Source organism: Paramormyrops kingsleyae, chromosome 4 (assembly GCF_048594095.1).
Source record: "Paramormyrops kingsleyae isolate MSU_618 chromosome 4, PKINGS_0.4, whole genome shotgun sequence".
Lineage (NCBI taxonomy): Eukaryota > Metazoa > Chordata > Actinopteri > Osteoglossiformes > Mormyridae > Paramormyrops > Paramormyrops kingsleyae.
This window is the reverse complement of record NC_132800.1, coordinates 35,975,943-36,001,727: the sequence shown is the minus strand read 5'-3', so window position 1 is coordinate 36,001,727 and position 25,785 is coordinate 35,975,943. Positions and strand designations below refer to the sequence as shown.

At 50.0% G+C, this 25,785-nt stretch overlaps 1 protein-coding gene across 3 annotated transcripts in view; it reads left to right on the top strand.

Annotated features, from left to right (window-relative positions):
- LOC111845838 (rho GTPase-activating protein 39-like) overlaps positions 1-25,785 on the top strand; it is an 82,299-nt gene that overhangs the window by 30,664 nt on the left and 25,850 nt on the right. For 2 of the 3 annotated variants that reach the window (XM_072711243.1, XM_072711245.1), the window contains exon 1: positions 10,257-10,393. The exons of the other annotated variant lie outside the window; for it this stretch is intronic. In XM_072711243.1, coding sequence (XP_072567344.1) covers positions 10,383-10,393 — 11 coding nt within the window. In that variant the 5' untranslated portion in view covers positions 10,257-10,382. Of the gene's footprint in view, positions 1-10,256; positions 10,394-25,785 lie in introns of those variants that run through there. 3 annotated transcript variants of the gene reach the window in all.

The window sequence follows — 25,785 nt, the reverse complement described above, 5'->3', positions numbered from 1 at the left end:
TTAGCAGTGTGCTGAGTCATGTGATGCCCCATTTTCGCTGAGCTCTTATCATGTGACCTGAGTCAAAGGACACGATGCCGGTGCTGGGTTCTGTAGTCACTTTTTTCCCACAAACACAATGAGGAAAGCACAGATGTCAGCCAGACAGGACTGTTACAGGTGACTTACATTAGCTTCCCCAGTGGGCTGCTGGATTGTAGCTGGGTTTATGCGATCTGGGCTCTGTGGCGCCCCCTGTGTTGTCATTCCATGTGGATATTAGTAGGGAATTTACTGCTAACCGCTAAATGCTAGTGTCCTCTGGGAGCGCGCTCTCGCTGCCCTTTGTGTGGGGCATGCTTGGCAGACCCCTGAAACGTTTACATCTCCCTGGTGACCGGCTTTTAGGGGTGGCAGTGCCAGGAAGTGTGTGGGCCGCCCGCCCTCTTGTGGGTCTTTGTTCGTGCTGACAAACACTGCGGGCACCAGGGTCAGGCTGAGGCCCGCTCCAGTAGAGCCTGTCCTGCGTTATTACTGTACTTTATCACATTGATCGAGGGCCCAGTTCCGGCCTTGGACCTGCAGGCGTGCTGCACTACAGACCTTTGTGTGAGTCACAGTGAGTCACAGTAAATCATAGTGAGTCACAGTATGTCACAGTCAGTCGTAGTGAGTCACAGTGGGTCACAGTAAGTAACAGAAAGTCAAAGTCAGTCACTGTGGGTCACGGTAAGTCACAGTCAGTTACCGTGTGTCACAGTCAGTCACTTTGTGTCACAGTCAGTCACTGTGTGTCACAGTCAGTCTTAGTCACAATGGGTCACGGTAAGTCACAGTGAGCTATGGTGAGTCACAATAAGTCACAGAAACTCACAGTGTATTATAATAAGTCACAGTAAGTCGTATTGTGTCACAGTAAGTAACGGTGATTCAGAGTTACAGTTACAGTATGCCACAGTAAGTCACAGGGAGTCCTGTGATTTGACTCTTCCTTCTTCTTTGGCACCTGCAGTACAGTTGTGGCCATATGATGCACCAGAGGTCATGTGACAGCACACCAGGGCTCACTTCTACATGCCCTGCCCAGCGGAGGAGCCTGCTATCAACCCAGCCGCTAAAGTCCGACATGCCGGCGTTCTGCTCTGAAACACCACAGACCCGGAGAGGTTATTGCAGGCTGAGAGCGTCGGCCGGAGACAGCCGGTCCACCGCGTGGCCAATCTGGGCCGTCTCACTCATCTATCTGTCCTGACGGAACATGAAGAATCTCCAGCAATGCATTGTGGGTTAGCGTGAGGAGCACAGCTTAAGCTCAGGGACTCTGATCTGGGAGTTCAGCTCACAGCCTGTTCCTGCTGGCCACCGGGACCCGATGCCCTGGGGAATGGGTGTGGATTACCCTGGGGGGTAAACACCATCAGTATGGGGGTGGGGGGGAGTCTCGCTGTGCGCTTAGATACCTGTGAGTCATGTGATGCTGGCTTGGGGTCACGCTGGTGGGCCATCCTGATCGGGAGATTCGGGACGTGAAGATCAGCGTCCACCTGCACAGGTCGGTGATTCTCTCCAAAAGTGCACATATCCACTCATACTGGGATGGGTTCCTGTTAGGATTTAGGTTTGTATGGGCAAGAAAATGGAGATTTTGAGGGGGAACATGATAAGAGGCATGTGGGCCGGCCCCCTCGATCGCTCGGCCTCGGGAATGCCATCCTTCAAAGATCCGGAGAGGAGCCGCTCAGAATCCGCCTTTGCGGGCCCCAATTCAGCAGAGGACAGAGGGCCCGGCCCCTCATATCCGGTACTCGGACACCCGGCCGCGTTCCCCTTTCAATCGGGGGCCCCTGCATTGCCGGGATGAACAGTGCCCCCACCCCCCACCCCGCGGTGCCGGCTGTCATGTGCGAATCACCAGGTCTGGTTCATGCTGCCAGTTGAGGCTTCAACTCGCCATGGCAACCGCGCCGTTCCCCTTTCAGGTCTAAACATACGCCTGCGGACATTTACTCACCATCACATACAAGCGAGATTGCACCCGTACACAATCGGAGGCATTCACACACGCACACACACACGCACACACACACTGAGAGCAGACCCCATCCCCCTTGGCATCAGACCTGACATCCAAACACAGAACGGCCAGAATATGATTGGGACTTCCCCGATGATTCAGTACACGTTTCGCTGCCTTCCGCCCTGCTCAACAACGACGGAAACCATAGCAACCCACAGCCAGATCTGATTCAGCGCTTAAGGGGAAGTCAGGGAGCGACGTTGCGGTGTCCTTGGGGTGTCGGAGAGAGAGATGTGGTGCAAAAGCCTTGCCCTGTCGCGTGGAGATGTGTGGAAGCCCCGCCCCTGATGGGAAACGCCCACCAATGAGTGCCCAGGCCACTCTCGCAGGGAACATGCAGCCAGATCACAATGGCCGCTTCCTGCCAGTTTCCCTCTTTAGCAGATTCTCCATGCAGCCCGATGCCGGAACCGTCTGTCATATTTATTTGAACGTGCGTTTTCAGGCTGCATTTATTTTTAAAGTGTGTAAATCATTTATAGTTTCCTCCGTTTGTGCAGCCAAAACAAAACTTCTGTGTAAAGTTCTGCGGTGTGTGTTTTATGATCTATTCAAGGTCTTTAAATCCCCGACCTGGTTCCCCTTCAATGCGGACCAATGGCGGAGCGCTGGACCTGATTGGGCCGCATTTGGTGGATTGGGCCGACTCTGCAGCATGTCCTACCAGACGGGTGGGCCCGGTTCTGACAGCTCGGCCGTCTTGTCTCAGAGACAGTACGGCCGTCTCCTCCCACGTGGTCCGTTTGGCACATTCCTGTCCCGTTTCGTTAAATTTATCTCCACAGCGGGCTCTTGTTCTGTCCTGGGGGGGCGCGCCACAACCCGACACAAGACCGTTATTGTAACGGCGGATTCCAGCGGACCTAATCGGGGCAGCCAATCGGGGCTAACTGTCTCTACAGGCCACTGACAGGATGAGTGGGGCCTGAAATGACAAATAACAGCTCTGCGCTGATTATGGGATGCGGCTCGTCTCAGAAACAGCTGACAGGTTTCCCATCGGGTGGGGGGACTGTGCCCATGTGACAGCCCTCACAAGAGCTCCTGTTCCGATAGGAAGCTACACTCCGCAGCATTGCTAAATGCCTTTTGGCTAACATGGGTGTGTCTGTTGCCCAACTCAGTACATTTTCACCGTTGGACTTGGCACAGAGCAAACCTGCAGACTTTTTCTGGTCTTGTTCCTTCATTTATCGTACTTTTATTGTTCTCCACCTCACAAAGTGCCAATTAAAAAGCTGTAAACTGTCACACTTAATCCATTCATTTTATTATGTAATTCTGGAATGAGAATGATACTTTCTATATAGCTTTTTCTACACCCATTTTAAATGGCTCTTTTTCCTGCTGTGTGTTGATGCAATTTCTATTGACATCTGATAGTGACCAAAGAGCACCCTGTCCATCAGCAACTGTGAATTGTGGATCCTTCCGCCATCACAGGATCCAAAGAAAGGAAGCAGCATGAGAAGCAGTCTTATGAGGACTTGGCCTGGTCGGGGAAGTGGGCGTGGCCTATCATGAGGACTCGGCCTGTTCGGGGAAGTGGGCATGGCCTATCATAAGGACTCGGCCTGGTCAGGGAGATGGGCGTGGCCTATCATGAGGACTCGGCCTGTTCGGGGAAGTGGGCATGGCCTATCATAAGCACTCGGCCTGGTCGGGGAGATGGGCGTGGCCTATCATAAGCACTTGGCCTGGTCGGGGAGATGGGCGTGGCCTCTCATGAGGACTCGGCCTGGTCGGGGAGATGGGCGTGGCCTATCATGAGGACTCGGCCTGGTCGGGGAAGTGGGCGTGGCCTCTCATGAGGACTCGGCCTGGTCGGGGAGATGGGCGTGGCCTATCATGAGGACTGGTCGGGGAGGTGGGCGTGGCCTCTCATGAGGACTCGGCCTGGTCGGGGAGATGGGCGTGGCCTATCATGAGGACTGGTCGGGGAGGTGGGCGTGGCCCATCATGCCTGGCATCTGCGCCACCTGACGGCCCAGACCGCTGTGGGCGCTCTTTTGGTTAGCAGAGGCCTCAAACAACCTCCCAAGCTGCCCAGAAACTCACTTCCCCAAAAAAAATCAGGTCCAGCTGCAGGAGAAAAATAACCTGGGAAATCTGGGAAGCTTTAGACTAAGCCGACCTGCTAGGCCACTGAAAATGAATAAGTGGTGTTCCTCCTGCTGGCTCCCACATCCAGTTTCAGTGGTGTCCTCACTTCCCCTGCCCTCTTCCCCATCCCTGATTCTGCAGCTGCAGCTTTTAAGTTGTAAAAACCTACATTTAAGGTGCATTAACAGACGAGGGAAATAATTTAGGCATCAGATCATCATAAAACATCCATAAGCCATCGTTCCTTTACAAATTGTTATCGACAGATCAATAATATACTGCATATAATATGGGAAGGTGGTCAATTGTATAACCCTTATTAATGAATCAAAGCTGTTAGGGCATTAATAATATTAATAATAATAATTATTATAATAATAGCAACAATAACAACAACAATAAAAAACTGCATGCATGCACATTCTTATATATCTCCTGTCAGCTACGCCAAACAGGAGAGTGGTGAGCATGACCTCCCGGACCTGCAGGCCACCCCCAAGAGGAGGTGCAGGGACAAGGCACTGGAAATAATAAAAGAGCCCCCCCCCAACAAAGTCTCCTTCTCACTACTGCAGCCTGAAGGCCAAAACCCAGAGACTGAGGCCATCCGCATTCTGACCGGGGGTCTCCTCCACTATAGTCACTGTACACTGCACACGTTTACCAACCCACTGTCAAATATTGCTCAGTTTTTTCAACTGTTCTTTATGCTGCTCTCTATTTTTTGCAGTGATTTTATTTTGTAAATTTATTGCTGTTTTGGTATTTTCTTGTAGGCCTACCACATTTTTCGACAAGCCCAATCCGGGAAACAGATGGATTGGCGTTTCACTGCACAATGGTACCGTGTCCTATTGTGTGTGTGACAAACAAATCTTGCAACTTGAATTTCAAAGTTATATTGTTACATACAGTATATTATATATATATATATATTTTTTTTTTTTTTTTTTATTTGCATCTGTTTTTTCTGGGTTACGTGATGTGTGACATGAACCAGAACAAAGCCCTCGAACGTGTAAACACCCTTGGCAAAATCATGTGAAATTCTGATTTCTTTTGCTTGAGATAATAATTTGAATATTTATGAATAGAAAGTAGACAGGGAATTATTAGCAGCCAGGTGATGATTAAGCATGTTAATTAAGCAGCTGGACGCACCCAGAGCTGCAGAGCAGGTGTGCTTAGGAGGGTTGGAGTGGCTGTTCTCAGATCAGTGAAGCTCTCCCCCTCCTCGGGATGCTATGGCTGTGATGGACGTCGGCTCTCCTCCCCGCCAGCCATCGAACACGGCCTGCTGAGGTCGGCACTGAACCTCCACATCAGCAGCATCTTTTATTCATCGTGTCAATCCGTCGGCTGCTTCCTGCATTGCAGAGCAGGATTACTACCAATACAGGTCGGCGTTAGGGGGGAGCCATTCGCGGGCCATGCCCCCCCAACAATGAGCTGCTGTGCCCCCCAGCGCCACCCACTAAGGACGCCATCTTTAATTTTATTTGAATTATTCTTTAATAAAGTTATTTATTCTAAAACAAACAAGTCGACCTGCTGATCCCTCCCAGGGACGTTGCTTCAGATCATCCGCTGATCCAATGCTTTGCCGCCCCCCCCCCCCCCCCCCCGACCCCCCATATCTATTTGTTTTCAGAATGAGACATAGGATGACACAACATCATTTTTATTATTAAAGATCTTTGTTAGCAGAAACCAATAGTTTTCCTTCCCAACGCCAGATATTTGGTTGTAATGCTACACAGACTTCCAGTGTCCACAGCTAAATTCAAACCAATTAAGTTTCACACGGAGAAATTAATGGGGGGGGGGGGGGGGGGAGGAATCATTGTTATTCAGTGTTGGGCATTTCAGGTCCAGAAACTACAAATCCAGGCCAAGATTTTGTTTCTACCAACCAGTTGAGCATAAAGAGTCACAGTCACAGAGTACTCAACTGGTTGGTAGAAACAAAATCTCGGTCTGGATTTGTATCTTCTGGACGTGAAATATGCAACACTGTTCTTGCTTGGGTTATGTCATTTTAAAACTTTTACAAACGGCTCACCGATTAAAAATTATGTTGATGAGTAACAGCTCAAAATGAGGGCTTTCCTGCTATCAACCGCACTTTCAGTGGGTAATCAGGTTTGTTTTTAAAGCCATTTGCCAAATAGGTTTTAGATTTAGATTTTAGCTTTTTTTATTCATAAACATTCGCCTTCTGTCTTAAGAGCAGTGACTAAAAAATGCTGTTAACAGACATTATGAAAGGTTTTTATGTTGAGACTGTTCTGTTGGACTCATGCAACACAACGCATCATTTACTTTTGTCTTTATTTTGAGATTCTTGCTTGCAATAATGAAAATATCTTTACGTGATAGTTGTAACTGTATTTCATAGTCATAATTGTATTTATAATACTGTAAAGGTGTATAGCAAACTGGAAAGGAAACCTTGTACTGGTGTTTTGTTTTGACCACATGGTTTTAATAAAAGTGTTTGGGTCATTACAGCTACAGGATCTTTTATGACCCCCCAGTCTAAAGCGATAGGCATCAATATAGAGTTGCCCCGCCCCCTTTGCAGCTATAACAGTTGCCACTCTTCTGTGAAGGCTTTGCGCCAGATTTTGGAGTGTCTTTGTGGGAATCTTTGCCCATTCATGGAGAAGAGCATTAGTGAGGTCAGGCCCTGATGTTGGACGCGAAGACCTGGCTCGCAATCTCCATTCTAAGTTCATCCCAAAGGTGTTTGATGGGGTTGAGGTCAGGGCTCTGTGTGGCCCAGTCCAGTTCTTCCACACCAAACTCATCCAACCATGTCTTTATGAACCTTGCTTTGTGCACTGGGATACTGGAACAGAAAAGGGCTCTTCCCCAAACTGCTCCCACAAAGTTAGAAGCAAAGAAGTATTACAAGTTCCCTTCACTGGTTCTAAAGAGCCTAGCACAACCCCTGAAAAACAACCCCATACCATTATCCCTCCTCCCCCAAACTTTACAATTGGCACAATGCAGTCAGGCAGGTAACGTTCTCATGGCATCTGCCAAACCCAGACTTGTCCATCAGACTGCCAGACAGAGCAGCTTGATTCATCAGTCCACAGAACATGTTTCCACTGCTCCAGGGTCCAGTGGCAGCATGTTTTACACCACTGCATCCGACGCTTGTCACTGCACTTGGTGATGTGAGGCTTGCATGCAGCTGCTCGGCCATGGAAGCCCATTACATGAAGCTCATTCCAGTTTGCTGGGGTTAATCCCAGAGGAAGATTGGAACCACAGTTACTGAATCAACAGAGCATCAGCGACTTTTACACATTATGTGCTTTAGCAATCGGCAAACCCTCTCTGTTATTTTATGTGGTCTGTTTATATATATCGTGTATTGCTATTCTGCCTAAAAGTATTGACGTATGGTTTTCGGTCTACATTGCCCAGCCCTAGGTGTGTTGCCACCCCATGTGTCCATCCATCCATTTTTCAACCTGCTTATCCTTCTGGGTCGTGGAGGGTCTGGAGCCCATCCTAGAAGCTACGGGCATGAGGCAGGGAACAACCCAGGATGGGGGGGCCAGCCCATCGCAGGGCACACTCACACAACATTCACAATTTAGCAATTTAGTAGCTCCAATAAGCCTCAGTATGTCTATGGACTGTGGGGGGGAACCAGAGTAGAGACTTGAACCCGTCCCCCACCCCATGTGCCCCCCCCATGAAAATCTTGGGCCTCTCTGTCAGACTTGTTCTGGCACCAGCACTGTACTGGATACAGCCATCAGCTCAATCCTGAAATGAAACAGTATGGCCCCTGGGATGAACTACCCTGTTCTTATCTGAATCTATTCAAACACCATAATAATTGTAAAATTTTGCCAACTAAAACTGAGCATATTTTCCTGCATACAGAGTGCTTATTAAAATCATTCTGGTAGCTTTCGCTGTATATCCTGGACCTCAGTTCCACCTGTCCAGACAAAGACACAGGAGATAGTGTGGGATGCTAGACACCATCGCCCTGCGCTGTACAAACAGTACCACGACTTCTGAAATCCTCTGCGCTTATAATGGTGAGTTTCAGTTTCTCGTTCTACATTTCCAATTTCGCTTCACTTACTAATCCACTCTTTAACATCTCAGGGGTGGGGAAAAGTACATTATCAGTTGATGTTTGTTGTAGGAAGACGCTGAGGTGCCCTCATTCACTTTGTTACTCATGTCAGAAGTGGTGGCACAGGAGCCTTGGTGGGTGAAGGATGTGTCACAGGAAATCACAACCCACACTGAGGACAGTTGATGTGAAGGCTGCTGTCACGCACAGGTGACTGTGTGCCATGCGCGGGCAGCCTTGTCGCCATGGGGACGGGCCCAAATAAAGTTTTTGGGTATGTGCTTTTTCCTCGTGTGAGCATTCCACTAGCCAGAACTGGGGCACAGTGAGCACATGTGATGAATCTGTAGCCATTACATTCAGTCAGCTAATTTAAATGTACCACCACAATGCCCACAGAAAGGTGTATAAGATACAATAAATGATCATCTGAAGAAGGTTCTGTTTCATTTAGAAATCGATAAATGGCACTTGTGATTTAAAAAGGCTTTCTTGTGTTTTTTTTTATGTAAAAGGGGGTGATATGGGCAGCCTTAGTCTGTCCTGCATGGCCTTTTGATCTTTGCTGGGCAGACGGTCTGAAATGTCGTTAAGGGCAGGGCTGGGAATTCTGGGGAATTGGTCACAATCTGTGATCCATTGCTAGGGCCTGCTCTGGGTCTAGGCCTGACGTGTCGAGTCATTTTGTGAATGAGAAAGTGGGGACTGACAGCGTGGATACAGAAAGATACATGCGGTGAAGGACCAGAGAGGAGGCAGGGAAGGCAGAGATGGCCAGTGTGCTCATTTTCCATTCTCTAAAGCTTCACCCTCCTGCCCCAACCCACCCCCCAAGTCCTCCAGATATTGCTCCCCCAGGAGATAAACAAACTCCTGCCAGCACTTCAAAGACAGGGGTGCCTTATGCAGGGCAGGAACAGAATGAAGCCAAGCCAACTTAACCGACCAACACAAACAGCCCTTCATACGAAAACAACCCATCTGACCCGAACCCGAGCCCTGATTTTTTTCGCCATAAGAAATGCCAGCAGCGGTTCAGCAGAGAAACAGATGCATAAACACATTCATAACATGTTCCACCTATAAATCAGAGCATTTTTACTATGAAAACAGTCTGCAAACTGCTGAGCCACTGTTTCTCTTGTTTGAAATTGGACCTGAATGCTATGACGCAGGTGAAGATGCAGAGAAAGTATTACCGCGAAGAAGAACGCATAGAGCGTAACTGTAATCCAGCATGGCTCCGATTCTGCTCACATCTTGTTTTGTGAGTGACTACTGCCCCCTGTCTGCAAAAATATTCTAAGCCGCTTTCCCCTGACAAACTATTTTAATAAACCCTTTGATTGCTCGTACCAGTTTTAAATGCTTTGAAATCCCGTAATAAAAAGCTGAACGTATTTTAAACAGTAAGCAGTAACATAATGTAGAAAGGTTGTCATTTTTTTATTATATGCAGGGAAAATTAAGGAAATTATACGCTGTAGGGCGAATTATAAATGAAAGGAAGAAATGTAGTGTTGAGCTAATAAAAGAGGGAGATTTCTTTGTGATAATAGTGATTATGAATATAAATGTGTATTATAATAACATAAAATACATTCTGAGCACGGACAGTGAGATGATCGCTGACATTTACTGTTTTATTAGATAATATTTCTTTGTTAGCTGCTGCTGCTGCTGAAATGAATCGGCTTTATACAGTTTTATATGGTAGAAAACGTAAACTAGAAAAGTATCGTGCCCTGTACACACAGTCAGAACATTAGGCATTAGGCAGAACATTAGGTTCTGTCGCAGTTTTAAAATGCATCATTCCACGTGTAACACTTTGAACTACAATAACCAGACAGCCAATCGGCGCGAGTAGCGTGCTACCATGGAGACGATTTTATGCGTTCGGACGGGCTCGCAGCCGCGTTCTGCTGGCACGTCCACGTTGTCGGCAGCGAGCGTGGTGACGGGGACGCGCGGACAGCCAGTGCACGTTTCATTCGCTGAGGAGCGGCTAAGCTACCCGGCCAGCCAGTGCACTGCAGCAGCGGAGCCGTCGGCACTATGGGCGACCTTTCGGTTATTTCTCAGGTCGGATTTTGACAGGAAAACACCGGGAACATGACGGAAAGGTAAAGTAGCCGACTACGTTGTGCGTTGCATGCAAGTGATTTACGGTTTCAGCTTGTCGATATGCAAGAGTTATGTTGGAATAAGGATGACATTCACTTGTGCATATGACAGCCAGCTGAGCTGGGGGATACGGGGTGTAGTTAACTGTTGCTGCTTAGTTGAGGCATGAGGCATCGCTCTTCCTCTGGTTCCGTGCAGCGGGGTTTCCGTGCACATGCAGTGCGCAGAATGATACTCGCGATGCGGCATGGTCCGCCTTCCCGGATCACGGGTTTTCTATGAGCGAGAATGAACTGTCAGTCTTCCAACCCAAACCGTAACCACCCGGTCCCTTTAATATGCATGCTAGCAGAAAGATGTGGAGCGGGAATGAGATTATTACAAAGATTTAAAAGCTGTGTGAACGATGGGCGATGTTGGTCCGCTTGGGGTGCTGCACCTCTCCTGCTTTACATTGCAAAATATATGTACGACACCGTCACTGTGTGACATGCCTTAATAATCTACCTACAATGCCACGTTTAATTAATACACAACATTAACTATGCGTAAAGCTCTGTGGCATTTGTTGATTTCATCTGGGTGGCATCAGGATGGTATTTTCACCGGTGTGTCCTGTAGCACTGGTTACACTGCAATTACATGTCGTTACCCCGAGTATTTTTTCCCCAGCAGAGTCGTTTGCTATGTTCTTGTGAAAAGTTTCACATGTTTCTTAATATTGCTCATTCGCACACGTTAAACGCGCGCTGTGAATCCGTTTCCGCGTTAAACGGGATTAATTGCCCCCGCCTCATTAAACATGCTGTGCCCGATTAACCGCGGCAGGACTAGTTAACAGCGGCCGCCTTTTGCGGCTGAGCGCAGGGAAGGTCGCACAGTTTGCGGAGGCGCAGCGGTGGATCCCGTTTAACCGGCCCGGGGAACCGCGGCAAGGTGATTTCAGCTGACATAGTGCCGTTAGCGTGTGTTCTGTGAATAAAAAAATATGGCGTTTTGCGGGCGTTATGCATGGACATACGCTGCTGTCCGAGTATTGCCTTTATTCAGACATGGGCGTGCGGCAGTCCGCGTGTTTCTGTCTCTCTAAGTGGACTGGAAGCGCGTTGATTTTCACCAGGGCGGAGCAGACCTACAGTATGTCCTTAAGCGCTATAAACCGTTTAAATCAGTAACTGGTTTGTTGTAAAACATGCAATGAGGCGAATAGCCCCAGTGTAAGCGTGTGGATGTTCTGTGGCTCCGGGGCTTGAGCGGCTTCAGCACGCGAGGTTGCAGCATCGCGATCCCTCCGTCTCGAGCCACCTCTATGTCCCTCCCAGTCTTCGTCTTTTGCCATCCCTCCCCGTCCCTCACCATCCCTATTCCTCTCCTGCCCTCTCTTCTTTTTTTCCATTCTTGTCCCTCGTGTCTTCATTCCCTCTCCCCTTTCTCCATTCCTGTGTCTCTCTCCTGTCTGTCCCTTTCCATCCATGCCTCCCCCCTCTCTGTCCCTCTTCGTCCCTCTCTGCCCCTCTCCCCCCCCCCCCCCCCATATCTATATGGGTGCACCTGTCCTATTTCCGCAAAAACAAGAATGTGCAAATGGTCTCCAATCATGTAACAATAGATCCTTTAAAATCAGTTTGTGGGCTCTGCACACTGAAACAGGGCACTGATTGCCGTCTTTTAAAAGGCCAATTAGCACCCGACGGGATCACTAAAACAGCCAGAATAAGTATTCAGACATTTAAGGAACATTTTTGTCCCCTTTTGTGTCATTTCTGGGCCAGAGAGCGTTCTGGACGCGACACTTAGTGCCCTCATGAATTTAGGATTAGAGCTCATTACGGACGGATCGGCCAGGTGAAATTTTAATTAGCCCCGTGGACAGAACCCTGAGGATTCCCTTTGGAATTAATGACATCGGGATGGGTTGGGTTTGAGATACACGGATCATATGGTTTAGGAAAAATGTGGAGATAATTTTAGGACTGAATCAGACAGTTCATGCCGCGATCTGAAATGTAATAGCTATTTATCTGCGGTATGGAACGAATTAATAATTTGGGGCTAAAAATAATCCATCCATATATTATGGAGGAACCGTGGTTATTGGTAAAGGATGAAATGGCCATTTGTTGCTGCGGTCATTGGTCCACACCTTCATCTGACTGTCCAGTACTTCGGTTAACGAGTCTGGCTTGTCTGTGGTCATCTTTGGGTTCTGTTTGGTCCCCTCGGTAGCACAGCACTCACGGTGACCTGCCACACACACACACACACACACACACACACACACACCATCACGGGACGTATGGACACAGGCAGCAGTAAGTGTTTCATGGACAGATGTTGAGCCCAGTTGCATCATAAACGTTACATGGGGCTTCGACTTCAGCTACACTGGTGTTGTGTGTGTTTGCATGGGACAGTGGTGGTGCTTGAAGTGGATCCCCATTGATTCGGTGTAAAAATATAAAAACACTTTGAATGTCATGAAAAACGCTATATAAATGTAATATTCACCCATTCATTCATCCCACCATTCATTCAACCCACCATTCTTTCATCCCACCATTCATCCATCCATTCATTCATCCATCTATCCATCTATCCATCCTTCCATTCATTCATTCATGCATTCATTCAAGTGGAATGGTTACTGGGGGATACCTGAGGACCCAGTGTGAGATGGCATGGAATTCTGGGTAAATGGCCTCTCTGTCCGAAATGAAGCGACAGCATTCAGGAGCTAAAAAGCTTTCTGAAACGTCAGGAGGCTAAGAGCGTACTGTATCAGTCATCTGCCCTGCTTTTCATTCGTTTTCTTTTTGATGTGCTTGTCATCTTGTCGTCTTATCTTTAGTTTTCACACTCGACGGCACTATCTTAGCTTCCCCACCCCCCCCCCCCCATGCTGGAAATGAAATTTATGATTATTTTTTTTTGGATGAATTCTTGGCGAGATCTCGTGAGCGCTCAGGACTGCGGCCAGTCTTCCCCAGAAGTGTCAATCCTGCCTCTCTGCCTTTTCCTGGAGGATTCACGGGGTGATGACATCGGCAGATGATATCCGGCGCGGAGCAGAGTCCGTCCTGAGCGACTGTGACTCCCAGACCCCACGGCCTCTGCGCGAGGCCCCGTTCCCTATTGAACGTCGGTCGTCGTCTGTAGCATTAAACGCACAGCTTCGAGACAAACGGCGCCCCGTGAGGCGGAGAGAGGCGGCGCACACAGGAGGGCCACGTCTGACCGTTTTTCCCGGCCCGCGCAATTCGACGGTAGGCCCGCTCGTCTGGAAAGCTGAGACTTCCTGATCTCTGGCTGTGCGTGCGCGAGCTTGCTGATCTGTCGTGTGCGGACTGGACCTGGAAGGATACATTATGTAGATCTCTCGGCACGACAGACTGCTTTTGTTCGCTGCAGTTTTCCGTCTGCCTCGGTGTTTCTCTGGTTTTGGTTTAGCGGTCGTGACCGTAAAACATGTCCGCAGACATACAGCTCAGCGATGTCTGTGTGTTGGGGTCTGATGTGAGACCACCCCTTCAGCGTGACAGTGCTGCTGCTTGGAAGGGCAAATCCAGGGGGTTGGTGGGGTGGGGTGCGGGGCCGAGGGGGGCTCAGGTCATCGACAGTACAACAGCAATTTCTGACTACCACTGTACAAACAGATAATGTGTCAGATTATGAGGTAAGTAGATAAACAAGGATCCGAAGAGCTTAATGTGTTGGATTTTCCAGCTGGCATGTTGGTGCAGGCGTGGCACCAGAGGAGCCCCGGGAAGACACGCTGGTAGGTGTTCACCCCATGTTATTTAAAAACATATGGCTGACATGCGGCTTAACAAGCTAGGTTTCTGTGGCCGTGTCCTGGAGGTTGTGGGTTTGAGTCCCATAACTAATCATATCACTATAAGGACCTCAAGCAGGGCTCTAACTCCAACAGCTCCAGGGATGCAGGCCGAGCCTGCTCTCACGTAGGGGGTGGCGTGCGAATGACTGGGCTAGGCTGCTGTGTCTGTGATGGGAAGGTCGCTGGTTCAAATCCCGTAGTCGGCATGGTGATTTCACTGTTGGGCCCTTGAGCAAGACTCTTAACCCCAGATTCTCCAGGTACTGGCTGGCCATGATTCCTCAATTGCATGTTGATTTGGGTAAAAGTGTCTGCTAAATGATTATATGGGTTTGTCTGTCTCAAAAGAAGAGAAGGATACCCAGCTTCCACACAGGGAAGAATGCAGTAGCGCAGCCCGTGAGACGTGCTGGTTTTGTGATTTCACAAGAAATCGCCCAGGTGACGATTGTTCACTGCAGGATCAGCGGGGGGAGCCCGTTCAGCGAGCCGCAGTGGCTGAGTGTGCTTCAGTACGCCTCCCGTTAGATTAAGACATGAAATATTTCAGCTGCCAGATTTGAGAATGGAAGACCTGCCGCTTCAGGGAAAATGGGAACAAAGGAGGTAAGAGAGTGATACAATTAAAGTGGCCAGCTGAGAAACGGTGTTTTTGGCGAGTGAGTGAGCGAGCGAGCGATTCACCCCAGCTGATCCCCCCCCCCCCCCCACAGCTATGCCCCCTGATTGTATTTGATTTGGGGATTTGCCAAGGGGTGTGACAGCCAGGTCCGCCCAGGAAGCTGCACTCGCGGTCTGCCTGGATCGAATGCTTTCCCTGCTCTGTGGCGCCACCTGTTGGGAAGCCGACATACTGTATCAGGCATGGCGTTTTTACCCCCCAGTATGATATTTAGATGACGATTCCCCGTGTAATGAATGCACCACAGTGAAGCAGCTCCTGCCTTGTGGGAAGGAGGAGATGCCCGCGTTTGATGTGCAGCTGTTGCCCAGCTGTGCCACTCTCCTCCCTCGCTAGCGGCCTGGCACCCGTGCCTGATGCACTTAACGAGCTCTTGATTGGTAACGACTTGGCCGTGGGATGCCAGTCAGCCTGTAGAAGTATGACACATCTCTACACTGGGCACAGGTATTACGGGATGTATGGTATTAGTGCAGAAGAGAGAGTCAGTGGGCAGTAGTATTAGAGGGTATATGGTATTAGTTCAGCAGAGTCTGTAGGCTCTGGTATTAGGGGGTATATGGTATCAGTGCCGCAGAGTCAGTGGGTACTGGTATTAGAGGGTATGTGGTAGTGAAGTCGGTCTTGCCAACCACCATTGATTGGATTTTACCCCATCCACTCCCCCCCCCCCCCCCCCCACCCCGCCAAACCTGCTGGTGTGTAGAAGCTGGATAGATAGTGGGAGGCTGTGGGGTAGGACTAGAAGTACAGCTGCCACTTTTTCAGCAGGAGAGGAATTCATCCCTCCTCGAATGAGCTCCTCCTGTGCCAAGCTAGTGTCAGAAATATTGATTTTGTGAGTGAATCTGCAGACAGGATCCAGCCACCCCCCCACCCCCCCTGCACCCCCCACACCGGACTGAGGCACACTGGTCAGGCCCAGGGGGTGAGCTCATTTACTTGCCCACGCCGTATGCATGTTTGCATGTGACCATGGGTGTGTCTGCTTGTGGCAGTCTCAAATTCCAATCCCCCCCCCCCGCCCCTGTGGATGCACTCAAGAGGAAGTGGTGAGGTCATGGGATGGCAGAAGTGCTGGTTGCTAGGAGGTTAGCCTGGACCCCCCGCTGGCGGGAACGCAGGGGCCGTCCCCGCTCGAGGGCCCGTCCGATTTTCCTCTCCGTGACCGACCCGACAGAGCCGTTTCTGTCCAGGTCCGTGATCAGGGCTTAGACGAAAGGGACACCCAGTAGGAGGTCCTTGCACTGGCATGGGACGGCTTGCTGGGACGGGCAGGGGGCGTGGGGAAGCCCTTCTCCAGACAGCCGTGTCGGTAACTCACAGTGTGCTTCCTTCGCTCTGTGGGTGTGTGCGTGTTTGGGACACTCTGTGCCTGTTTTTTTAGCTCTTAAATTAACGCCTCTTTGTGTGTCTTTGTTTTAGCTATTGGATTAACCCTTCTGTTGGCAGGACGCCTGCAGAAGTGAACTGTGAGAGCCGGGATGTCCTTCTGGTGAAGGTCAGCTGCTAAGCAAATAGATATTAAATGCTCTATATTCAGACATAACTCAGGTGTTCCAGGTAGGAGGAAGCACGCCTCATTGGGTGAGCTGTATTATGGATAGATATCCTAGCCAATCAGGGAATTAGTGGGGTGGTACTGCGACAGAGAGAACAGACTTTAATCAGCAGGATTGGCTTAGGGTCTGACGGGCATTTCTGTGAGTTTTGGGACACTCATGCACTTCATTCTTTGTTAACACGTAAGTCAAGCCCTCAGCTGATAAACACGGCAGCTGGAGAACGGCCAGATCAGCATGTTATTCACACCTGGAAAAACCACAGCAACGGTGTCTTCTGTCCAGACTTTGACTTTAATTAATTGGCTAAAGGCTGAGAAGTCCACCAGTCCAGAGGGGGCACTGTTTGCTCTCCCCGTAAAAGAGCCCTATCAATTCAGGAGGCAGGTTTGGAGTCTTTAACACTGGACCAAGGTGTCAAAGTGAATTCTGAGGGTTTTTTTGGGTGATAGGGTGTCAAGCTGGATTCCGCAGGGCACCAGGCTGGGAGAGAGACCAGCATCCCTACCCCTGTGTCCCCTGTACGCCATTCCTGAGGACCTTGATAAAATGGTACATCATGGTGGTGGGTCACCACACCAACATGTCACTTCTGAGTGTCACAGCCTTCGGAGCACAAAAATCAAAGAACGTGGATGTGAAAGGGTACCAATGGTGTAGACCACCCTTCTGCAGGCAGGGAACCCCCCCGCAAAGCATTTGCCCATGCGGACCGACGCGCAGATGGCTCACAGTCTTCACACGCCAGCCGGTGGGACCCGTTCCTGGGGGGCAATGTGGGCTCCAGCCCCACGGCAGGCAGGCGGGGGGCCGGCGGGGGCCCGGCTGTTCAGGAGTGAACCATGTCTTACAGTCTGTATTTGAATTCCTTTCTTTACCAAGACTGTCTTTTAAATCATGTACTTGTAATGTCACCACTGGAAGAGATGGTTATGCAGATGCAGGTAGGATCTGATTGGACGGTTCCCGTCTGGCTGCACCCTCTGGGTCATGTCCGCTTGATTGGTCGATCTCAAACACACTCCACCATTTGTGCTGTTAAACATCAGTAGGGCGGAGCCTGAAGCTTGCCGGGCCGGCCGGTACGTGGCCTGGGTCCGATTGGGGACGTCCAGAGCATTTCTTTGTCCTCCTGCTGAAGAAGCAGACAGCTGTTGCATATCACGGCAAAGATCCTCGGATCATCGGAAGTGTCCTGTGTTCCGATTGGCTGTCATAGTGTCCTGACGTCTTCTTGATCAATAGAATGTTTGGGATCCAGCTGCAAACCCATCACTGCTGGTACGTCAAAGGCCCGGCAAGTCAATAGATATTCACAGCAGGTCTGAGAAGATGTCAGCATTCTCCACCTGGATCAGGTGTGGTGCCTACTGTACCTGCAGCCCTATCCTGGCAGGGCACGTGTAGAGACCCCAGGAAGTAGTCCTGTAGCACTTCTGAGGTTCAAACCACAAGGTGAATGGAGAGATTAAAGCATCCTGAACCTGGCTCTGATGTGAAATGCAGTTGAGTTCTGTTTTTAATGGTAATGAATAGAACAGACACAAGCCTCAGCCAATCAGGATGTGTGTGATGGTTTTTACCCCCCCACCCCATTGTATGTTTGCTAGCTCTTGAATTAGCCCATTCTGGTGTATCTGTTTACCTCTTGAATTACACTCCCTTTGTACGTCTGTTTTTAGCTCGTGAATTAGCTTCCCTTTGCGTGTGCGCGTTTTACTTTCTAAATTAGCTTCCCTTTGTCCCGCGTGCCTCTTTTAGCTCCAAAATTAGCCCCTCTTTTTGTGTCTGTTTTTAGCACGTGAAATTAGCCCCTCTCCACCTGTCTGTCCCATGCACATGGTGTCAGAAGCAGAAAGTAGAGAGGGACAAGAGCGGGGCAGTGTCACCCATGTGACACGAGCGTGTGTGACATGGTTAATGACTTTCTCTTGAGGAATTGTAGGCCACGTTTATCTGAAGCTCTTTTTTTTTTCTGCCCCTTTCGTGGCAGATGCTGAGTGACCCAGATGGGCGGAGTCTAATCTATGTGGGGTGGTTTCAAGAAATACAGCTTTATATGTCAGGTGGGCAGTGTTACATGCAGTGCTGGTGGGCGGGGCTTCATGTTTCACAGCTAGATGGTGCTCCATGTAATATTTGTGGGTGGGGCTTCATGTTTCACAGCTAGATGGTGCTCCATGTAATATTTGTGGGTGGGGCTTCATGTTTCACAGCTAGATGGTGCTCCATGTAATATTTGTGGGTGGGGCTTCATGTTTCACAGCTAGATGGTGCTCCATGTAATATTTGTGGGTGGGGCTTCATGTTTCACAGCTAGATGGTGCTCCATGTAATATTTGTGGGCGGGGCTTCATCTTAGAATGGCAGGTATGCGCTTGTGTCTTTCACGGACAAAGTAACACCGTTTACTATGCTACTGCTTGGGATGGGAACTCTCTCCTGGGCACCAAACCTCACTGTGCCGTCACCGCTGGTGGTATTCCCATTCAGACTGCCAGGCCACTCTCCTTTATCTCCGCTCCAGCGATTGGTCGCGGCTCTCTGAGCTCTTCCGCGCTAATCTCCCATTTTGGTCGAGGTTCAGCTCTCGGTTCCCGCGACCATGACGACGCGGCAGTGAGGAACGGGAACCGCCGGCGTTATGGGCCAGACAGTATGGCGACCGGCTCAGATGGAGGTCAGCCACGGAAGTTTCAGCCGCCGGAGTGGAGCATGTGCATGTGGCAAGCAGGACCGGCGGAAAGGTTCACGTTGGGCTGTGTGTGTCCGGCGTTGCCCAAGACGCCCGTTTTGGGTTCATGCTCATTAACATGTTAGCCGTGAAGCTAACAGGCGGCATGTCTGGCTTTTCTGGAAGGCTGCATGTTTGCATGAAAATTTATTAAAATTCTAAATGTGTCTTTTCTCCTGGTGGTCGGTTCTGGCGTTTGGTTGGCAGTCCTTGTTTAAAGCCTACTGGGACTATGAAAGCCTGTCTGAATGCCGATGAAACAGGCCGTGGGACCCCAGCGTTGCCCCAGAGTCAAAGACTCCACCCCATGGGAGATACGACATGGGACTCGAGACGTACTTGGGGTGGGGGACAAGGGAGCGAGGTCACTCTGCTGGGACATGGGACAGCTCGCAGTGTCACCTGCATCAGACGTGTGACATTTCATGCTTCCAGTTGGAAGACCAGGCGTCAGGTTACAGTGGGTGGCGCAGTATGAAACGGTGAAGTGAAATTTAACTTGAAGTGTTACAGTCTCCCTTTAACCACGATTCCATTTATAAACGGGAAGAAAAAAAGCTTTTCGGATGAGTAGAAACGTACGCAATTCGTCGTGAGATATAGTACGCTCTCAGTTGTGGTTGCGATCTTTGCTGATACTTGTCAGTGCAAGTCCTACCGAAAATGAATGCGATGGAAAGTTCTGGAAACAAGAGGCATGCAGGAGGGCTGGTGCAGGGCCTGCCCGGGGGTGTGGGATCTCTCCCTCTCTCTCGATCTCTCTCTCAGTACCTTCACTATCTGTCTGTTGTACGATTTGCAATGCAAAGAGAGTCGGGTGCTGGCTGCTTGAGACCCGCGCTGCTGCGTTTTCCTGCTCACACAAACGCACTCAAGCGGCACTTTATCTTACACCGGGCCTACAGGGCAGGTGAAGGGCACCGGAGCCATTTCGAAGGGAGAAACAGCTCTGTATCCTTGTTAATATTGATTTCCATTTCTCCCGGCAACCTTGAGGCTCGGTGATTTGCCGTCCCGGTGCAGCGTTCCCACACTCTGCTTCCGACAAACGTTGGCTGTCTGCTCTGAATGCGTCCGATATACATCTGAAGTTCTCATTCCGGCGGTTATGTTTTTTTTTTTTAAGGGATTTGACCCCACAGCCTGCCGGCGATTGTTGCGGCGGTAGTCTGTAATTGCTAATGTCTGGAGACTCATCTCTGGACTGCGGTGGATGGGGATGTGCTGATCAGTCACCTGATTGGTTACAGCGTGCCCCCCCCCCCCCCCAAAGAGTGTTCTCGCTTTGTGTCGGGGGTCCGGGGGCGGTCCAGTGCCTTCCTTATTCCCACTGCGCTCAGTTTAAACATAGTGACACCCCCGTCCCGCTGCCCCCCATCCCCCACCTTTTCCGCAGAGAGATGTGCAGCAAAGCCTTGGACGGTTCGGCGGGCAGGGCGCACGGAGCAGGGATCTGGGGGGGGCCCAGAGACTGGAATGTGCCCGGGGTGGGCTCGACCTGCTGAAAAAAGAGATGAATAAAGAAGTAGAACTCCGTGGTGTTCTCTGGGGAAGGTGAATGTCCTGACTCTATGTTGCCCCCCGCAGGAGGGACCTGCCTGGGTTCCTGAAGCAGAGAGAGGAACAGAATAATTTATAATATCTGATTTATATGATGTCATGAGGGGGTATAGATACTATCACTATTTACGTGAAGGACCCCACCCCCTAAATCGATGCATGCAGACAGACACACAGACGGACACACAGTCACACACAAAAGGGGTTTCGCAAGGTTCTGCTCGTAACCATGAGTAAAGCTTCACGGAGTTTGATTTTTCCGCTGCCGAATGTCCTGCCCATCGACCGCCGTAACTGAGCCGGCCGGTCAGCTGAGGTCCACGAATCCGGGCCGGATAGCGGGAGCGGTCGATCCGCGTGCGGGATGCTATCTCGGCGCTGATCGTTAACTGGGCTTTTCCTTCGGGCCTGCGGTGGACAGCCGTCCGTAGGGAAACCCGCGGGCCGGGGCCTCGTTCGATGATTAATCCATATCGGCTTGCTTCTGCGGGTCTGTGGGCTGTGCTGCTGTGGTACCGCGGCACCAGAGACCCCTAGATGGCCCTGAGGACCGAAATAGGTCCGGAAGGTCCAGACTGGGGAGGAGGAGCAAATCCCGAAGCTGAATAACAAGACGCCGCCACGTCACAGACCCGAGTCAAGAGTCTATGGTCAGAACATTCCTGCAAGGTCCTTCTCATAAGCCTCAGCGTGTGATACCATCATCCAGCCCTTAATTCCCCTCCTGCGCTTGATGCTACGGCGACCATCTGCCTGAGAGGATGACCAATACTTTGGCTGGTTTGTGCTGTCGTGTGTGTTTTTGTAACACGTAAAGCAGATAGCAGATATTCTTCACGGTGAGGGATCACGCGTGGGCCTGTGTGTCGCTGTTTACGCCCTGCCGCGCTCCCCGAGCCCCGTCCCAGTTCGCCATTTGTCTCCAACTCCATCTCTCCATGTGGGCCTTCTAATTAGCTCTTACAGAAACGTCGTTCCCGACAGCCCGCCGACACGCCGGGATTCGTCGCCGCGGAGCTCGGAAACACCGCGTGAGCCTCCGGCTCTGATAACGAGCGAGCCGCCTCGCTCACACCTGGTCCGGAGCTCTGGGAGCCTCGACTGACGCGTGCCTCGGAAAATAACTGGGAATAAAGTAAATGGTTTGTCCGCAGTGAGAGGGTCTGCGCTCCCGGCTGCAGCGTGCGTGATCGTTCCACTCAGAGATGATTTCGTTTGCTGAACGGCGCCTCAATCTGGCATGTTATCTGCATGACAGCGAGGAAGCCTGGGTTGTTGGGGTTCTCTCGGGGTTCTCCCATTTGCGGGTCTGGTCCAAATCCCCTTGATGTATGGTTCTGTTCATCATTCCTAACTGGAGGCATTCAGAGTTGTCCAGGCTGACAAGTTCGGATCTTGGAGCCCGAAGACGACCGTCCTGCTGAAGCATATGGACTGACTCCTGGTGCCAGGGCGGTGCGTGGAATCCCATGCAAACACACGCAGCGCTGGGGTGGGCGTCGAACCCGCAGAGTTGCGCGCTGAGAGCCATCGCGGCACTCATAGAACTGTCACAGTGTAAATCAAATGGGCCGCTTTGAGTGCAGATCTCCGCGTGTTTGTTAGTCGACCCGACTGATCGCCGGCGTCAAGGACCGGTGAAGCGGACCCAGCGAGCCGGGTCATTGGCAGTACACGCTGCCCCAAAATGCCTCTCTTCGCCCAGCCCAGATTCTGCACCCAGCTGACCCCGCAGATGTGGGTCACATGCCAGCGGGCTTGGAAAGTCCTTTTTTTCTGAAAACAAATGGTCTGTGATGGACTGGCATCCCGTCCAGGGTGTACTACAGGCATAGATTCCAGTACCAACCCCCACAACCCTACCAGGATAGTTGGAGGATAGATGGATTTTTCTAGAAAATTGAAGGGAATTCTTTAATAAGTCTTTATGACCTTAAAAAATGTGTTTTCACAGCTTGAGGTATGACAGTGTCTGTTGTGGTAGGCTGTGGTGTCATTTCTTAGTGTTCGCAAACACCAGCCATCCTGTGACTAAGACGGCACCCCCTGGAGGTATCCTAATGTACTGCATCTACACATCGACTGAAAAGGTGTCAAAGGCAGAGCCACAATTTGAGGGGGGAAATGGCCGGCCGCCCCAACTCCTGTTCCCATCCTCGGAAGTTACGTCAGCTTGCGATCTCGGTTTGGAGTCCGAGTCGGACGTTTCCCTCGCGCCTTGGAAAAAGCCTGCATGCCCAGCGCCCCCGCTGGTAAAATAGTGCATTAACTGAGCATAATGGAGAGGTGACTGTGAGCTTGGCCATAAAAGTGACATTGAACCTCAATCCCGGAGGATGGGTAGGTGGGGGACACGGTTATTCCTGTTAGATGCACGTAGGTAAATTCGCCTCGAACCCGGGCCCAGCTGTGCTTATCTTCCTTTCCCCTTGACTTGCTTCCCAGGTCATTTTAGTAATCCTCTGTGGGGGGGGGGTAGCTCAGGCCTTTTCAGGAACTTCAGGTATAAACAGATTTAAAGCACTAATTTCGTCAGTGCCCTTTGATACTTGGTTACGTTTTGAAATACAGTACAGTAATTATAACGTATCAGCAATCTCTGGGCTAATTTACATATTCAAACATTGAAAGTCTAGAGTTTTTATCAAAAAGCTGTCTTCTGAACATTTTTCAAACCCAAATGAAGGGTGATTTATGTCCCACTTCCTGCAAGTACCAGATGTTTTGTGCATTTTATGAATAATTCCCCTGCATGCTCTTCTGTCAGCTTTTAATAAATTGAGTTAATTATACATTTAATGTTTTGTACTGCATGAATTAAGTTGAATGTACAAAACCATTTGTTAAATGCACAATTACTTTTTAATAGTTCACCTTCTTTTTCCCAGTAAGATTAAAATGCCATAGTGGTATTTGTAGATATGGGGGGTTCGTTGTGATACTTCGTGTCCTTTATAAGGGGACTGCCTGGATGCTGAGATGCATTTCTTGTTGAATTTGGTGACCCGAGCAGAGCGCCATGGCAACACTAAAGGCATTAAGCCAAATAACGAGGCTAATTCCTCTCCCACTACCCAGTCTATCTAGCCAAGTGTGCAAATTGACCCTAACCTTAACCCTAACCCAATGGAAATGGGTTGAAGGAAGCTTCCAGGAGTGTCTTGAAGTTCTTGTTTTTGCTCGCTTTTGGATCTGCAAACATAAACTGGGAAATACAGACCACAACCTCAGAGTGTGTGCAGGGAACCCCACCTGTAAATGTAGACCACAACCTCAGTGTGTGTGTGTGTGTGCGCGCGCGTGCGTGCGTGCAGAGACCCCCACCTGTAAATGTAGACCACAACCTCAGAGTGTGTGCAGGGACCCCCACGTGTAAATGTAGACCACAACCTCAGTGTGTGTGTGCAGAGACCCCCATCTGTAAATGTAGACCACAACCTCAGTGTGTGTGTGCAGAGACCCCCATCTGTAAATGTAGACCACAACCTCAGTGTGTGTGTGTGTGTGTGTGTGTGTGCAGAGACCCCCACCTGTAAATGTAGACCACAACCTCAGAGTGTGTGCAGGGACCCCCACCTGTAAATGTAGACCACAACCTCAGTGTGTGTGTGCAGGGACCCCCATCTATAAATGTAGACCACAACCTCAGTGTGTGTGTGCAGAGACCCCCACCTGTAAATGTAGACCACAGCCACAGAGTGTGTGCAGACACCTCCACACCCATCTGGCTGGGACAGCCTTTCTCATGGCTCAGCCATTCTCATTCTCATGCTGTTAATTAAGCAGCCTGATTAATAGATTAATCTGCTGACTCCTATTTCTGCTGTGTTTTTCCCCAGAGAACCTGAGGTTACGACCTCAGATGTCTGTTAAACAGCAGAGTCTGAGATTCCTACAGACTCTGAGATTCCTACAGACTGGCAGCTAAATATTAATTTCATCAGTTGTGGTTAGGCCTACATCATTAATTATTCTGGCTGTTTGCACTCACTTTTAAAAACCAAATTAAAAATGTAAATATATTTTAAAAGACTGTATTGTATTGCTGTGTGTCTGTGTGTCTTTCTGTGACTTTGTCCATGTCTGTGTGTGTGTCTCTGTGTCTGTGTCTTCATGGGTATCTGTGTGTCTCTGTGCTTCTGTGTGTTTGTCTCTCTGTCTGTCTTTGTCGTGTCTCCGTGTGTCTCCATGTGTGTCTCTGTGTCTCTCTTTCTATGTCTTTGTCATTTCTCCATGTATGTCTGTGTGTCTTTCTGTGTCTCTGTGTGTCTCTCTGTGTCTTTGTCCATGACTGTGTGTGTGTCTCTGTGTCTGTGTCTTCATGGGTGTCTGTGTGTCTGTGTGTGTGTCTCTCCTCTGTGTCTCTCTGTCTTTGCCATGTCTCCATGTGTCTGTGCGTCTCTGTGTGTCTCCGTGTGTCTCTGTGTCTCCGTGTGTCTCTCTGTCTCTTTGTGTCTGTATGTCTGTGTCTCCGTGTGTCTGTCTGTGTGCTGATCGGAGCCCCCACTCAGTGCTTCCATCCCTATCTCCTCTCTTGCCCTCCTCTCTCCTCAGGCGTTTCTGTAGCTGTTCTCAGCCTCTTTTCTCCTCATTCCTTTTTCTCCATCGCCGCATCCTTCACATGACTCCACTGCACAGTCATCTGATCAGAGGAGGAAAAGGAGAGAGAGAGGGAGGGGGCATAGGGGAGACTGGGGGAGAGGGGGCGACAGATGCGTGTGTGAAAGTACACTCTGCCCCCCCCCCCACTACCACCACATTCTGCTGAGGCATTTTGTTTATCATGTGTTTAATTGCAGATAAACTCGTGTGTGTGCGTCAGTCTCTGTGCTCCCCAGTCTGCTCCTGCTTCTCTCCTTTGTTCTTGTGTGTGTGTGTGTGTGTGTGTGTGTGTGTGTGTGTGTGAGTGTGGGTGTGTGTGTGTGTGTGTGCGCAGTCAAGGCCGTAGAGGAGAGATGGCGTGTATTAAGATGGGTTATTGTTCAGCCGGCCAGTCATTCTCCACTGAGCAGCCCTTC